The 17,450-nt window shown below is 44.9% G+C and overlaps 1 protein-coding gene across 1 annotated transcript in view; it reads right to left on the reverse strand.

The window, feature by feature from the left end:
- The window catches only part of LOC115392396 (endoplasmic reticulum mannosyl-oligosaccharide 1,2-alpha-mannosidase-like), a 40,787-nt gene extending 24,561 nt beyond the window's left edge, over positions 1-16,226 (reverse strand). The window contains 1 exon segment of the mRNA XM_030096986.1: positions 16,219-16,226. Coding sequence (XP_029952846.1) covers positions 16,219-16,226 — 8 coding nt within the window.
- Positions 16,227-17,450: the final 1,224 nt, after the last annotated feature.

Below are 17,450 nucleotides of genomic sequence, written 5' to 3' on the forward strand. Positions count from 1 at the left end.
GTATCACATTTAAATCTGTTTTTACTCCTTTAACAAGGATGGTAAAATAAAATGGAAAATTATAAAATAATAAAACAAACATTTGCTTTAACAACATGCACTGAAAATGTGCTGTGTTCCATAGACTTCTGTTAAACTATGGGCCTTATAAAAGCAAAATGTGCAAAAGAGAAAACAGAAGATTAGCATGTATAACCTCAACATAATCTTCCAAGTCTATGGTGCATCATGCATGTCCTTAAAAATGGAAACGTCTGGACTTCCTTACTGCAAACGCATCTATTATGTCATCAAAAGGTATCTTCCTTGAAAACCTCCTGATTGATTGCTCATTAATGCAAGTCCATTCAGATGCTCTTGGCCCATTGTAGACCTCAGGTAGGTTTTTAATCAGCTTTCAATCGGAGATCGCTCCTCTCTGCAGGAGCAACTGTCACGGAATAGTCGCAGCGATTCTGAGGGCCAACACATATTTTGGATAGATTTCCTCCAGTTTCATCTTCTGTAAGAAAGCCAGAAGTTCCAGGGTGGTCATGTGGCTTTTGGCAAATGTGGGGAATTCTGCATTTCCAGCGTCAGTTCCTTCCCATCACAGTCTGACTGCCCACGACAGCTCAGCGTGTTCCTGAGTGTTTCACACTGCTTTTGTCAGCTCTTCATTGTTTGGTCAGGGAGTGATGAGGCCTCCAAAGTTTCCCTGTACGTTCATTAAGGTCTGGAATCGTTTCCTGCAGTGACGCAATCGAAACATCCACAACCACATTGAAAATGAAATTTCCATTTTCTTGAGTGCATTGCTCACTTGCTATCAGAAGACTCATAGGAGAACTGTCTCTCGGTTGTTCTCAGCCTCTTTGCTAAGAACAACTTGCACATTCATTTCCTCACAGCTTTCTCTGGCAGATGTTGGGCAGAAGAAAATCCAGTTCCTCTGTAGCTGACCAAAGCGGCTTCTGTTTTCTTCAGGGGGGTCAACTGCAACATCCAAACTGCATTGACTCTGATTGCAACACTTTGCTGACATGTTTGATTTTGGTCAGGATATCATACCATACCACAGTACAGATTGAGAAACGGTCCAACGATCCAACTTCTTCAGCCAAAGATTGGCTCTAAAAGTCTCTAAAAGTGCAGCTCTGACCTCTGCAGCCTGGTACCTTGCAGCCTCTACACTGTTGACCCGACTCTCCCATCTGGTTTCTGACCAGGATTTCAGGGTTTTTTAACATGTCTTTCTAAGATGGTCCATCTCTGAGTGGAGGTGGAGAAAAGCATGAAAAGCTTCTGCAGGTAGCCAAAGTAGCAAGTGGCATCTGCAGAGCTTTTCGCTGCATCAGCTATCACCAGGTTCAGTGTGTGTGCTCCACATGGTACAAATAAAGCTCTTGGATTTAGTTGCAGAAGTCTAGCTTGGGCTCCTTTTCTCTTTCCTGTCATATTTCCCCCCATTGTCGTAAGACTGCCCTCTACAGTCTTCAAAAGGGATGTTCAGCTCTTCTAGTCTGTCGAGAATGAGTTTCGCCAGGCTTTCTCCAATTGTCTCTTCCACCTCAAGGAACCCCATAAAATGCTCTTTTATTTCAGGTGTGTCCTCCATTGCAACATGTCAAATTATGACTGATAGTTGCTCTTCTTGGCTTAAATCAGGGGTGCAATCCAAAATAATCGAAAAGGATTTCAATTTTTTTATTTGACTGCCAATGTACTCCACAATCTTGCCACCAATGCAATCTATTAGTTCTTTTTGAATAAGTTTTCCTAAATAGGATGTATGGATGGCTCTGTGTTCCACCAATGCAACATGCTGCTGAAGGACAGGGTCGAAGTTGGCCATGAGCTCTACCTCCTTTAGAAAATTGCCATTGTCTGGCTGGTAAAGTGCATCTTTGCTCCCCCTAAGGCCAATATTTCGCTCTGCCAATGACTGAATAATGGCCACAAACCTGGTCAGGACGTCACGCCACCTCCTTTCAGTCTCTAAAAGTGCCATTTCTATCTTATCTATTGTTTGGCCTTTCTCAAGTCGAGTCTCGAGTTCCTTCCATGATGTCATGTGCTTTAAGTGTTCTGGACTGTTCTCATGGGTTTTGAGTTGGTCACTGCAATTTTTCCAGTCATTAAATCCAGCAGTGATTAGTTTGTATGATTTTTGAGAGAAAAGCTTGCAGCAGAAGCAGTAAAGACTATTTTTTTTCTTGGAATACACCAACCAGCTTCTCTTGATTTTCTCTCCATTTACTAATTGCCGGTAAAAACGGTAGTGATAACAACGTCTCCCATCATCCCTTTTTGGAAAGGTAAAATCTGGCTTTACCTGATTTGGCCCTGACATTACGAGCTCCATCCTCACCTCATCACACAGGGCTGGCCAGTCAGCAGGATCTGTGGGTGCTGCACGACGTACCGTCTCTCAGTTGAGCAGGTAGATGAGCCTGCTGTCGGAGGTGTGTTTGTGTGTGTTGTTGGAGGAGCTGCAGCTGCAGCATAGTATATTCATACTGTTACATTCAGTCCTTTGTCATTTTTATTGCATATAAACACTGAACAAATAAACTTGAATTGACCTAACTTAAAATAAGACCTAACTTTATTAGCAACAAGGTGTAGCTACCATTCAACAACAGCAATAACAATAATAATAATAATAACCCAGCAGTGTATTTTAATTTACACAGAGTCCAGAAATAATTGGCTGGAGTTACTTACATGTTTCAGAGAGTGGTGTAGATGGGAAATCACCAGATGTTTGGGCTGGAGGAGCTGCACTGTGTGTGTCAGTGGAGGAGGTGCTGGATGTTGGGGATGTTGGAGCAGGGGTAGACATTAAGGGAAATTTACTGCTGGCCCCCCGGGCCAGTGGATTTTGATGTTCACTGGCCCGGACACGCACGCTAAGCGTGCATCCTCGATACAGGCAACTTGACACGACACTGTATTTGTTTCAATCAATGCCATTTATTTTAGCCCTGCTCCAGTAGAACAGTGTGTGCACTCAGAGGCACCGCCCACTGGACTTAAAACTATTTTAAAACAGTACTTTTTATCGTTGGTGCTCAGTGTGAACGACTCCATGAAAATGTAAATAAAATACATCTATTCTAATATCAGAGGTAATCTTGATCCATTCTGCTGCAGCTGATACAGACGACAGGACAGGCTGACAGAGGCTGAAGTCTATGATAACAAACTGTTATTTTTTTTTGGGGGGGGGGGGCTAAATATTGGGAAAATGCTGTTTCCCCCATGTATTTCATTTATTTTATTATTGTTTTTTTTGTATGATCATAACCATGGATCATATGCAGAATTAGGCCAATTTGAATGTATGATCTGAGCGTCACTATTTCACTCTAATAAAGCTGCCGGCCTGCATGCAGTACCTGTCCTCACCATTGAAGCGTGGGGGCGCTATGCCTTAAATGTCGCTGAAAGCAGACGTATTCACACCGATGCACACGCACCCCCCTCCTCCACCCCCAATAATTGACCCTCTCCTCCTCCTCCGACTTTTTTTTTTTCTTTGGCTTTTTTGCCAGGCGCCTGGCCGGGAGCTGGGGGTTTAAGAAACTTTTTGTTTTAATCGTTATAAGGTGGAACTTGTGTCGTCGTCTTCTGCTCTTCTTCTCCTGCGATGCGCCGCTGACTCTGAACACGAGGCGAGCGAGCGGCGGCGTTCAGTATTTTTGGAATCGAGTACTCTGTTGATTATTTCTTCGAGTAATCGAGTACTCTACATTTTGGGGTCACATGGTATGCGTTCCATGCATGTGCACTGATCCACGCAGCCTCAGTGAGCTTTTCTGATGCTCCAGACTGTTTCTCTGCTCTTTTATTAGACTATTTATAGAAAATGAAGCACATACATTGTGAATCCATTATCATTTAGTATTAGAGTTTATTTAGCCTTTTTTTTCTGTTTCTGAATCGCGTGGTTGCACCCGAGTGATTACTTTCACTTTCACTTCTGTTAGCAGACCTTCTCCTCCCTCCCGACAGGCTGCTGTCTCCATCCACCAGTTTTCCATTCTCTGGAAGTCTTGGTAGACAGAACAACAGCCTGATGGCTTCAGAGTCTCTTTACTGCATGGTTTGTTTGCTGTGGCGCTCTGGCGCAAGTGTATGCCGACGCGACCGGCACGAACACGCAGCCGGACCCCAGCGGACAGGAACTCATGAGGGGACAGGTGTCAGTACCCAGTCTGGCATCGGTTGGATATGTCAGCCAATCACAACAATCCGGGTGACAAACAAGCACACCACATCTCTCTCTCTCTCTCTCTCTCTCTCTCTCTCTCTCTCTCTCTCTCTCCCTCACACACGAGGTTAATTAAACGAAGCCTCGAAGTATGAAATTTGCCTCGATCATTTTTTGTACTCGAGACACTCGAGTTACTCGAGTAATAGTTGCAGCCCTATTCAGATTGAAACCTGAGTTTTCCTGCTCAGTGGAGGAGTGTGTCTGGGCGGTGGAGGAGTGTGTCCAAGCTGTGGCAAAGATTATTGGAGCTGCCAACATGGCGTCAGCCGCCGGGATGAGCGGCGCTGTAGTGATGTTTGTGACGGAGGAGGAACCAGCAAACACCGTCCTCTCAGCTGGTGGACATCCTCCTCTGACCACAACGGGTGGAAAAGTCCTCCATACAGAGACGTGGACATCATCCAGCATCCAGAAGGAGCTCTCCATGGTGCTGAATAGGGCCGGACAAAATTTCGATATCAATATATACCGCGGTATATATTTATTCAATAACGGTGATCTGAGTTTTAAACACATTTTCGATATAGTGCTTTACAGTCTGCGTTTCACAGTCACTAACTGCTGTTCGCGGCGCCGCTGATTCAAGCCTAACAGAAAGCGCCACGAGAGAGTGATCAGTGCTCTGCACACACACCACAGCCGGCCGTCCTCAGCTGATGCTCCAAGCTAGCTCCACCACGGTGAGTTTGAGCTCCAAAATGAGAACTGGTGATGTAAACGCGACTGAACAAGCTTCCACAAGCTAATTTGTGGCCACGAAGTAATAAATCGTGTGCACGAAATACTAATTTGTGGCTACGAATTAGGTAAATCATTCACTGAGCAGTCTATTAAAGTTAGCAGCATATTGACAGATGTGGACTTTCGGTCTCAATAACTCTTTAACAAAACGTCAGTAACATAGAAAGGACGCTTGCATTACATCGTTGTGAGGTGGACGACATGCTACAAGCTCATTTTCATTAAAAGTATCTGTCTATCAAGCAGCAGAAACAGTATTGTTTTTGATGAGCAGCCGGTGGTGCTGCGGGGTTCAGGGAGCGTCTACAATTTACAAGACGCTGCAAGACAACTACCACAAAAAAAAACAAAAAAAAACAAACAAACAAACAGTACACGGATTCACTGCAGCGTCACCATAATCACTACAACCTTAAGTAATTCTGTACTTAACCTCAGTAATTCTGAGCACTTTTATTTTTCTTCCTGGTTGAAGCACCTTTGTTTAAATCTATAATAAAAACTGTGTTGTAGTTTAAAAGTTAAAGCTATTAAAGTTCAAGCTATTTATAATAATAATGATAATAATAATAATAATAATAATAATAATAATAATAATAATAATAATAATAATAATAAATTTTATTTATAATGCACTTCACATTTCAATGAAATCTCAAAGTGCTACAGCAGTACAGAGTTAAAACAACAACAACAAATAACAAGAGTTTAAATGCAGTACAAAAATCAAAACATCCAAACAATATCATTGAAAGCCTTGTAATAGGCCTTTTTGAATAAGAAGGTCTTAAGGCCTTTTTTAAAGACCTCCACACTTAGTGGAGCCCTCAGGGTCTCTGGGAGGGCATTCCAGAGCCGAGGGGCAGCTGCCTGAAAGGCCCCGTCTCTCATGGCGGAGAGTTTAGTTCTTGGTTGGTGAAGGCAGTAGGTGGAGGAGGAGGAGCGCGGGCTTGGCGTGGCGGTGTGGACGGTGAGTAACTCTCTGAGGTAGGCAGGGGCAGCTCCATGGATGCACTGATGGGTGAGGAGGCGGAGTTTATCTTGTATTCTGTGTTGTATGGGTAACCAGTGAAGGGACTTGAGGACAGGAGTGATGTGATCGTATGTGCGCCTCCTCCTCAGGATCCGGGCAGCACAGCTCTGAATGTACTGGAGTTTTGGAGGCTCTTGCCAGGGATCCCGACGAGGAGGGCACGCAGTAGTCCAACCTGGAGGAGACAAAGGCATGGACCAACCTCTCACATCGGTTTGGAGAAGAAGGGACGGAGTTTGGAGATGTTTTTGAGATGGAAGAAAGAGACCTTGCAGAGGTGGCAGATGTGGGTGTCAAAGGAGAGATGAGAGTCCAATCTAATTCCTAGGTTTGTAACAGAGGTGGACAGGGGAATGTTGTGGTCCAAAATGGGGATGCTGTTGAGGGAGAGAGACTGGGTCTGATGCAGTGTGCCTACTATGATGGCTTCAGTTTTATTGCTGTTGAGTTGGAGAAAGTTGGTTGCCATCCATGCCTTTATCTCCCCCAGGCAGGCTTGAAATGTAGCTGGCAGAGCTGGAGGGAGCGTGGAGTCCATGTTCATATATAACTGTGTGTCATCGGCGTAGCAGTGGAAAGAAACCTTGTGTTTATTGAATATCTGACCTAGGGGGAGCATGTAGATGGTGAACAGGGTTGGACCAAGGACAGACCCTTGTGGTACTCCACAGGTGACGGTGTGCGGTGATGATGTTGATTGTCCAAGGGCCACATGCTCTGTTCTGTCAGTGAGATATGATTTGAACCAGCTTAGTGCTGTACCAGAGAGTCCGACCGTGGTCTGGAGCCGATGGAGCAGGATGGTGTGATCAACAGTGTCAAAAGCAGCCGACAAATCTAGCAGGAGGAGGAGGGACGGTGAGCCCCGGTCCACAGTCACCAGCAAGTCATTGATAACGCGGACCAGGGCCGTCTCCGTACTGTGAGATGGGCGTAATCCAGACTGAAAATTTTCATGCAGATTATGAAGGTGAAGATGATTATGGAGTTGGGTATGAACAACTTTTTCCAGGGCCTTTGATATAAACGGGAGGGTTGATACCGGTCTATAATGGACTAGAATGCTTGGGTCGAGAGTTGGCTTTTTTAAATGGGGGCGTGTAACAGCAGCTTTGAGAGGTGGGGGGGACATGACCGGATTGATGATGACAGTGATTAATGGAAGGATGGCAGGGATGTTTGGTTTGAGTGACTGTGTTGGGAGAGGATCCAGTGGGCATGTAGAGGTCCTCATGCTTTTTAGAACCCTCTCAACCTCCGACTTGGTCAATCAATCAATCAATTTATTTTTGTATAGCCCAGTATCACAACAACAGCTGCCTCAGAGGGCTTCAAGATGTTACATTGGTCGGTAAAAGTAAAAACAGTGAATAAGCATAATGGTAATATGTCAATATTTACAGTAACGAGACAGAACGAAGCAACCACCGCCTTAGACCCTCACATCCGGCAAGAAAAAACTCCAAAAACCCAGTGGGAAAAGAAGAAATCTTGGGGAGAACCACAGTATGGAGGGATCCCTCTCCCAGGGACGGACAGCTTTGGCAACAGCTAGCATGAGACAATAAGAAGTAAAGCCTAGGACAATGTTGAGGACAGTCCGTTGGACGGTCCAGCACAGGAACCACGGATCCCAGCAGTAGAACCGAAGCCAGTCCGCGGGCAGGACCGACAGGAGTGTCCTCCCGGTCCGGATGGAGCTTGTTCGTAGGCCCTCGTAATAGTGGAGTCAGCAACTGAAACTGGAGAAGACTCCCCCTCGAAGGGGGGGACAGCAGGGGAAAAGCAATGAACGGACTAAAGGGAATAACATTCAGACATTAGAGGACAGGGCTCAGTGCACCGTACTTCCCACAGCATTCTAGCTCCTAGGGCAGCTTTGTGGATACTTAACTGTTTAAACTAGTATTTAGTTAGTATAGTTTAGTTTAGTTTAATTTAGTTTGGTTTAGTTTAATTTTGTTTAGTGTAATTTGGTTTGGTTTAGTTTGGTTTAGTTTAGTTTAGTTTAGTTTAGTTTAGTTTAGTTTGGTTTAGTTTGGTTTAGTTTGGTTTAGTTTAGTTTAGTTTAGTTTGGTTTACTGTAGTTTGGTTTGGTTTACTTTAGTTTGGTTTGGTTTGTTTTAGTTTAGTTTAGTTTAGTTTAGTTTAGTTTAGTTTAGTTTGGTTTACTGTAGTTTGGTTTGGTTTACTTTAGTTTGGTTTGGTTTGTTTTAGTTTAGTTTAGTTTAGTTTAGTTTAGTTTAGAATCCCTAGCTGACCTGATCATAGGCTGCATCGAAGAGAAACGTCTTGAGCCTCACCTTAAATGTGGAGACTGTGTCTGCCTCTTTGACACCACTTGGAAGCTGGTTCCATAAAAACGGTGCCTGATAGCTAAAGGCTCTTCCACCTAGTGTCCATTTAGAGACTCTAGGAGTCACCAGTAACCCTGCATTTTGAGAGCGAAGTGCTCTGATTGGTTGATAAGGCGTTTAAAGCATCTTGGAGATAGGTTGGAGCCATCCCATTTAGGATTTTGTAAGTGAGGAGAAGGATTTTAAATCTAACTCTAAACTCGACAGGAAGCCAGTGAAGAGATTTTAGAACGGGAGTAATGTGTTCACGTCTTCTAGTTCCAGTTAATAATCTGGCGGCTGCATTTTGAACCAACTGAAAGTTTTTTAATACACTTTTTGGGCAGGCTGCGAGAAGGGAGTTGCAGTAGTCCAGTCTAGTGGAAACAAATGCATGGATGAGTTTTTCTGCATCGCTTCTAGGTAGAATGTTTCTTATTTTAACTATGTTGCGCAAGTGGAAATATGCTGTTTTACAAGCCAGGTTGATGTGTGCTTTAAAGGAGATATCCTGATCAAATAAGACCCCGAGGTTCCTCACAGTAGAGGAGGAGGATACACTGACGTTATCTAAGGTGATAATCTGTTTGGATAGACACTCTCTCAGTTTATGGGGGCCTAGTATAATGACCTCTGTTTTGCCAGGATTCAGACGGAGATAGTTCGTAGTCATCCAGGTTTTAATTTCTCTGATACAGTCACTGAGTCTGTCTGTTTGATTAGTTTGATCAGGTTTCATAGATAAATACAGTTGTGTGTCATCTGCATAGCAATGAAAATTGATATCGTGACTTCTAATTATGTTCCCTAAAGGAAGCATATACAACAGAAATAAAATTGGCCCGAGCACGGACCCTTGAGGAACCCCATAACTGACCTGGGAGCACGGTGAGGACTGTTGGTTAACGTGAACAAATTGGTACCTATTAGATAAATAGGATTTGAACCAGCAGAGGGCTTTTCCTCTGATGCCGACCTCACATTCTAACCTCTGCAGGAGAATATTGTGGTCGATTGTATCAAAAGCTGCACTGAGGTCTAGGAGAACCAGGACTGAGACTAGACCTGCGTCAGCCGCCAATAGCAAGTCATTAGTGACTTTAACTAACGCAGTCTCAGTGCTGTGATAAGCTCTATATCCTGACTGAAATTTCTCAAATAAACTATTGTCCTGTAGGTGGCGGCAAAGCTGTTTAACCACAACTTTTTCCAGGACTTTTGAAATAAAAGGCAGATTTGATATCGGTCTGTAGTTGGCTAGAATATCAGGATCAAGATTAGGTTTTTTCAGCAGTGGTTTGATTACTGCGAATTTAAATGACTGTGGCACATAGCCATTTTCTAGAGAGGTATTTATTATAGTTATGATCGTATTTAAGATAACTGGAAGAATATCTTTGAAAAGCTTAGTTGGAATTGGATCTAGGAGACAGGTCGAGGTTTTAGAAGACATTACAATCGAAGTAATCTCAGCCCCATTTACTGGTGAGAAACTATCTAGTATTTCAGGTATTTCAGGTGGAGGCAGTGGCTGGATTCCCTGAGCTTGATCTGAGGAAAGCGCTTCACTGATTTTACCTCTGATGGTAATGATTTTATCATTAAAGAATTTGAGAAAGTCATGGCAGTTTAAAGATTCTGGGATTACTGGTTCCACTACAGTATGACTGGTTGTCAGTCTGGCTACAGTGTTGAACAGAAACCGAGGGTTATTTTTGTTTATTTCTGTTAAACGAGAGTAATACAATGTCTTGGCTTTAAAAAGAATTTGTTTATAGCTTAGCAAGCTACATTTCCAGGCCTTCAGAGATTGTTCTGATTTAGATTTACGCCACAGTCTTTCCAATTGCCGAGTTTTTTGTTTGAGAACACGGGTTTCAGAATTAAACCATGGAGCAACGCGCCTGGGTCGATTGGTTTTCAGCTGCAACGGGGCCACTACGTCAAGGGCAGATTTTAGTGAGTGCATAGCACTGTCAACAAACTGATCACTATTATCACCACTGGTCAATAAGCTCATTTCTGTGAGTTCACAAGATAATGCAGCAAATGCAGGCTGGATCAATTCTTTGTACCGAGCCACAGATTTTTCAGATAATGTCCGTATCAGCTGAATTTTATCTTTTTGAGCAGAGTAGTCTTCAATCAAAACCTGAAAAGTAATTAAAAAGTGGTCTGAGAGTATGGGGTTCTGAGGGAGAAGATTTAGGTCCCTGACCTCTATCCCATATGTTAAGACCAGATCCAGGGTGTGCTTGTGACTATGAGTGGATTCATCAACATTTTGAGTGAAACCGATACTATCTAATACTGCAATAAACGCATTACTCAAACTGTCACCAGAATCATCCACATGGATGTTAAAGTCACCTATTATAAGGATCTTGTTATGAGTCAATACTATATTGCTTAAAAACTCTGAGAACTCAGTTAAAAAGTCAGAGTAAGGACCAGGAGGTCGATACACAATAATTAATAGCACAGCTTTTTGATTCTTCCAATTTGGACAAGTAAGCGTTAGTATTAAGCTTTCAAAAGAGTTGAATTTAACATTAGTTTTGGGTTTAAGAAGAAGACTGGAGTGGGAAATCACTGCCACACCTCCACCTCCACCTGTTGATCTAGCTGTTTGGAAATTAACATAGGTTGGAGGGGTACATTCATTGAGCCTCACATAATCATCTTGCTGGAGCCAAGTTTCTGTTAGAGCAAGGAGATCAATGTTATTGTCACCGATAAGGTCATTAACTAACAGAGATTTAGTGGAGATTGCTCTAATGTTTAGTAGACCACATTTTATGTATTTCCTACTGGAAAAGTTATTCTGTCTTGTACAGGTGTTAAGCTTTTTACCCATTGACTTTTTTTTAATGCTTTGAGCACTTTGGACAGACTCAGTCTCTGTTAGCCTAGGTAAACCTCCATGCTTGACTTGTAAAAATCCGGGAGCAGGATTAGTGACGGGATCAACAAGATCAACAGAGGAGCGTTCTACAGGACTGCTCTGCGCCCGGGGCTCATAGCTGGATTGTCAATTTAGAGTTCGAAGCCGATCAGCCATATTGTGAGCTAAAAGGGCTGCACCATCCAAAGTTGGGTGGATGCCGTCCCTGCGGATGAGCCCAGGCTTTCCCCAGAAGGTGCACCAGTTGTTTAGAAAAATAACTCCGTTTTCCTCACTCCATCTAGACAACCAGCGATTGAATGATGAAAGTCGGCTATACATTTCATCATTGACCAAATTGGGCAGGGGCCCAGAGAATATTACGGCATCAGACATCGACTTAGCCAATTCACACACCGAGGCTACTTGTAATTTGAGCACCTCTGATTGTCTCCGCCGGGCATCATTACCGCCTGCGTGAATCACGACTCGACGGAATCTCCTACCTTCCTGTTTTAAAAGCCTAAGGTTCCCCTCGATGTCCCCCACTCTGGCCCCCGGGTAACACCTAACCTTCACCGCTGGCAGCTTCACGTCTCTAACTATAGAGCTGCCAATCACCAGCGTGTCCAGTTCAGCCGGCGTGTCGTCGCTGAGGGGAGAGAACCTATTGCAGACGTGAAGCGGTTCTTGGAGTGCTACGTGGCGGTGCTTAGCACTAGCCTTCCTCCGGACCGTCACAAACCGGTCCTGGTCTTGTCCCCGGCTGCTCGGGACACGCTGCGGGGCTAGGCTTGCTAACACTCCTCTCACTGCGGAGGGGGCTGCGAGCCCTGCCGCTACCTGGCTGTAGCTAGCGCTGCCCTGCCCCTCACATCTGCGCAGCCGCTCCTCTAACTCGGTTACCCTGGCCTCCAGCGCTACCAATACACTGCACTTTACGCAAATACCCCTATCGTCAAGGGAGGCAGGGTTCTGACTCAACATACGGCACACTGAGCAGGAAAGAAAAGAAGACAGAGGGGAGGACGCCATAGCGGTCCCGGCGGACCAAGCTAGTTAGCACGCTAAGCTAGTTAGCACGCTGGTGGCGCTAACGGCGGAGAAGAAATGTAATTCACGAGAGATCGCTTGGTCAATCGGGGGCGAAGTAACCCCGGGGGCGTAAATAACCCCGATTTTTGATTGCTTCGTGAATTAACAGTAATGGCAAGAGAGAGACAGCAAGCACTTCAGTCGCTCGCAGGCTTCAACAAGCTTCACCAACACGGAAAACACTCACCGGAGTGACGTCAGACGCTCAGGCTGTTTTAGTGATGAATGTCATTAGTGGATGAGGTCAGTCTGATGTTAACCACCTTGGTGACATCTGAGAATAGAGAGAGAGTGTTCGGTAGCTGAGGGAGAGAAATGTCCAAGAGAGGTGAGATTGAGGGCGGGAGGGCAGACCGAATTGAAGATACTTTGTTGATAAAGAAGTCCGTAAATTTATTACACTGATCTGTGCTGGAGTCGGCATGTCAGTATGCGGGAGGTTTGAGTAACTTGTTTATTGCTGAGAAGAGCTGTTTAGAATTACCAGTGTTAGGTGATATTTTATGAGAGAAATATTGGGACCTGATTGTAGTGAGTGCTTTTGAATATGATTTTTGATGATCATGGTAGGCTTGCTTATGAACAAGGAGGCCACCGGAGACATACCGCCGCTCAAGGACGCGACCAGCTGTCTTCATGCTCCGGAGCTCTGCTGTATACCAAGGAGCAGACCGAGAGAATGTTACAGTTCTAGTTTTGACTGGTGCGTGTGCTTCAAGGATACTGCTAAGGCTGGTGTTATTTACTGATGTGAACTGTGTGACTTGTGAAATGTTGTGAATATCCTGATTAAGGAGGGCGGGGTCTATTGCTTTCAGATTTCTAAATTGGATCTGACGTTTTGGTTTAATGTATGGGCCAGTTAACAGTAGTTTTAAGGATATGATTGTATAATCTGACACACCTAAGTCACGGACTTGTAAGTTTGTAATTGGGGCAGAGTCGGTTATGACCAAATCAAGAATGTGACCTTTGGTGTGTGTGGGTTCTGTAAAATGTTGTGTGAGTTGTAGGCAGTCCAGGACCTCAAGAAGTTCTGCAGCGGAGCGATTTGCGGGGAGTCAACATGCAAATTAAAATCTCCCAGTGTGATTGTTCTGTTGGAGGTTATAAAGAGTGATGTCAGCAAATCTTGCAATTCAGAAGTAAATCCAGGGTGTGGTTTGGGGGGGCGATAAATGAGGAGGAATGTTGTGGATTCTTTTTGTGATAAACACTTGAATAGAAGACCTTCAAATGTTGTCAACTCTGGCAGTGGGAGGGGGCTTATGTTTAAATTATTGTCATAAATGACAGCCAGGCCACCGCCACGACCAGTGGTCCTTGCCTTCTCAAGGTAGGTGTATCCTGGTGGGCAGGCTTCATTCAAAGCAAGATGACTGTGGTTTATGTCAAGTCTCTGTGAGGCACAATATTTGTGTGTGCTCATCAAGGATATGTTGACATATGAAGCCGGATTTATTAGTTAAAGATTTATATTTTTATGTCGGATATGGTCTTACATTTTGGAAGAGTGCAAAGGAGGCGGAAATCCACCCCACGTTTTCCGTTCTGCCGATGTTTATTGGTCCTTCTTGTGGTCGTGTTCTGATGACGACACTGCCAGTGACGCGGTGGACGTGCGCCGGGGAGATACCGGTGAGGTCGTGGTGGAGGTGGACTGGAGGGATATTCTCTGTTTTTGCGGAATCTGGATGAATTGGAATGGCAATGAGGTCGACGATGGTGGAGCCTGCTTTCCCAGGCGCTGGTTGGAGCAGCCCGAGCAGGAGATGCGGGACCGAGGAGACACTGCAGCGGGGCTAGCGAGTGCGGTCTGTCCCAGGTAGACGCGCCATTCCCGGGCTCCAATGGCTCCGTCCCGCGGATCGCCTCTCCTGTCCAGGACTCTGGCGTTACAGCTGGCAACGAGACGCTCGCCGGGAAGACAGAAGGATGCGGGTGAGTTGTTTGCCATGGTGTGTAGCATGAACAAAGGGAGAATACCTGTAAGTTTTCGACGGTGCTCCTGTTGTTAGCGGCGGTGTTTACATGACGGCTCTGGTTTGCTGGGTAGGTGACCGGGCCGGGGCACTGGTGAATGTCCCCCAGCAGAAGGCAGATGGCTATGATGAATGCCAGGGTTTGATGTTGCTTCAACATGGTCTTGTAGCATGTTGACGAACGACTGAAGAGTTGAGGATGGATGAGAGCAGCCAGTACGTTTACCAAACCCAAAGTGTTTATTCAGTTGGGTTTGGAGCGGCTTTTTCCAGGATGGTGAATCCATGCCAAATATGTAAAAGTCTGTAGGTGTTTGACCAGTGTCGGATACGGAAAAGTTATTGATGAGCAGAACGTGCATAAGGAGAGCTGGAACTACCCCTGCCGTACCTGGCGCCGCCAGACTGGAATTTAGACAGAGACTGATTTATTGAGGATTGTAGTTGATATCTCATATCTGAAGAGCTGAAAAGCTAAAATCGTTTGGTTTTAATTTATTTTTCTACAACTATTTTTTTTGTTCAATACAACACATTTATATACTTGCCTTTGAAGTGTGTGAGGTTCTTTATTCGGTCACTCAATGCAATTTGTCAACGCTCCCTTTCTCCTGTAGCGACCTAACCTTCTGAATACTGGTCCACAAGGTAACTAACACACTGATGAAATAAATATCTGTATCTCCCAGTCTTTAACCTTTAACAGTTAGAGCGGAGGCAGGTTACAGATGGATGAACGCATGGATGGTGGATGGATGGATGGATGGAGGGTGGATGAATAGGTGTTTCAACTGTGTATCTACCATGTTTGATGTGGTGATGGAGATTGGGTGGTGTTTCGATGAATTTGTTGAGGTTGGATGGGGTGTGATATGTTGATTCAGATCAGGCAGCGTTTTGATGTGATGGGTAGAGATCGGGTTTGGTTTTCATGAGGTGATGGAGAACAGGTGGTGTTTTGATGCGGTGATGGAGATTTGTGTGTGTGTGTGTGTGTGTGTCCTTGGGAGCACGTCCCAGCGTGTCACATGACTGCCTGTCAGGCTCTGACTCTGAACTGACGGCGTGCACGTGTGCGGACGCCCGGTCAGCTCCGGCTCTGCTTCCTCCTTCCTTTCTGTCCGACCGGAGTCCTCCTGCTGCTCTGCTCGCTGGAAAAGCGAAGCTGTGTGGATCGCTGCAGCCGGCACAGACGTCACACAGACTGCTGGGTTCTACTTTTATCCGTGATCGTGGTTGCCCTGGCGACCGCCTCCGTGTTGCCATGGACCAGCGTGCATTCGATGTTACCAGTAGTTCTGCTGTTGAATGATCAGTGGATCACATTCCTCATTCTGTCATTATTTACTCATTCCAAACTGGAGTACAGTCAGGTTCTGCTTCAGTCTGGTAGAGAACTCTTCTCTCTTCTCATTTACTTGGTTTCATTTCACGGTCAATAGACCCTAACCCTAACCCTAACCTAACCCTGTGAGTTTTTATTGCAATCTTATCCCTTCACGCTAATTTCCTTCTAATTGCTAAGTCTTGTTTGTTTTTTTTCTTTTAGATGAAGCTCATAAGACAGTCTGTGTTATACGTCTGTGCCCCTGTAGTGGCTGCTCGTCTGGAGTGTTGGTTCTGTTTAGATGATGCTGTCTTTTTTCACCTTCTTCTGTGTGTGTGTGTGTGTGTGTGTGTGTGTGTGTGTGTGTGTGTGTGTGTGTGTGTGTGTGTGTGTGTGTCAGGTCCAGTAATATGTACTCAAACTAAAAAAAGGCTCATACTTAAAGGAGCACCTCTGTTTGGCACATACCAGCAGCCAGACCATCATCCTGCTTGTACCGATGTGGGACAGGACACATCACTGAGGGACCTTATCCGTCCTTTCTCTGGTTCAGAGACCTCACCAGTCCATACCTCGATGGAGGGACTTCACTGGTTTGTCCCCTGGTTAATCAATCTCACCGAGTCCCATGGCGGCTCTCTCTCCACCGTTAGCACTGTGGCTTGTTGCTTGCTGAACTAAAACAAGTGTCTCCTGAAGGTCATGGTGAAGGACCTCCAGCAATCCCAGCTGCTATCACAGCTTGTACGTTTGTTAATGGAGCCGATCATCTCGTTTGAAGAAAGTGTGAACAGCCTAAGTGAAGCTGATTGAAATCCGAAATACACTATGTAATAATAACAATAATAATAATAATAATAATAATAATAATAATAATAATAATAATAATAAAATTCTCTTCAAAAGAGGTCGGCTGACAAAGACCACTAACATCGACCTTGACATCAACACCGTCATCAAGGAGATAGATCAGGAAGGCACGTACAGGTACCTAGGAGTGAACGAAGGAGATGGCATCCAACATTCTGCCATGAAGGAAAAGATCTGGAAAGAGTACTACAGGAGAGTAAGAATGGCACTGAAGAGCGAACTTAACGCGGCCAACCGATTTGAGGCTATCAGCACCCTAGCTATACCCGTAGTGATGTACAGCTTCAACATCATCAACTGGACGCTGAACGACATCAGAAGACTAGACACCAAGACCAGGAAAATGCTAACCATGGAAAAGATGCACCACCCAAAAGCTGATGTCGACAGGCTATACTTACCAAGAGTAGAAGGAGGGAGAGGCCTGGTCCAATTAGAACTGACCTACAAAACCACCACCATAGGCCTTGACACCTACTTGTCATCAACAGAAGACCCACTTCTCCAAATAGTGAAACACCATGAAGATAAGAAAAAGCTCTACTCCATCAAAAAGGAAGCTGTGAAATTCAAGCAGGAGATGAACATCCCAGAAATCCCACCAACAGAGAACGAAGCATCAACGAAGTATGTCCACAGAGTCAAACAGAAAGCTAAACACCTTGGGCCAGAAAAACCAATGCATGGAAAGTACCCAAAGAGGATCAAAGAGGCAGATGTGGACCAGGAAAAGACCAACAAATGGCTCAAGACATTCATTTTCTGCCGCTGGTCCCTTTCGGGGTCGCAGGTGGCTGGAGCCGATCCCAGCTGCAGGGTACACCCTGGACAGTTCGCCAGTCTGTCGCAGGGCTGACATATATAGACAGACAACCATTCACTCACACATTCATACCTAGGGGAAATTTAGGGTGATCAATTAAC

The sequence above is a fragment of the Salarias fasciatus genome, chromosome 7 (genome assembly GCF_902148845.1).
Source record: "Salarias fasciatus chromosome 7, fSalaFa1.1, whole genome shotgun sequence".
NCBI classification, from domain to species: domain Eukaryota; kingdom Metazoa; phylum Chordata; class Actinopteri; order Blenniiformes; family Blenniidae; genus Salarias; species Salarias fasciatus.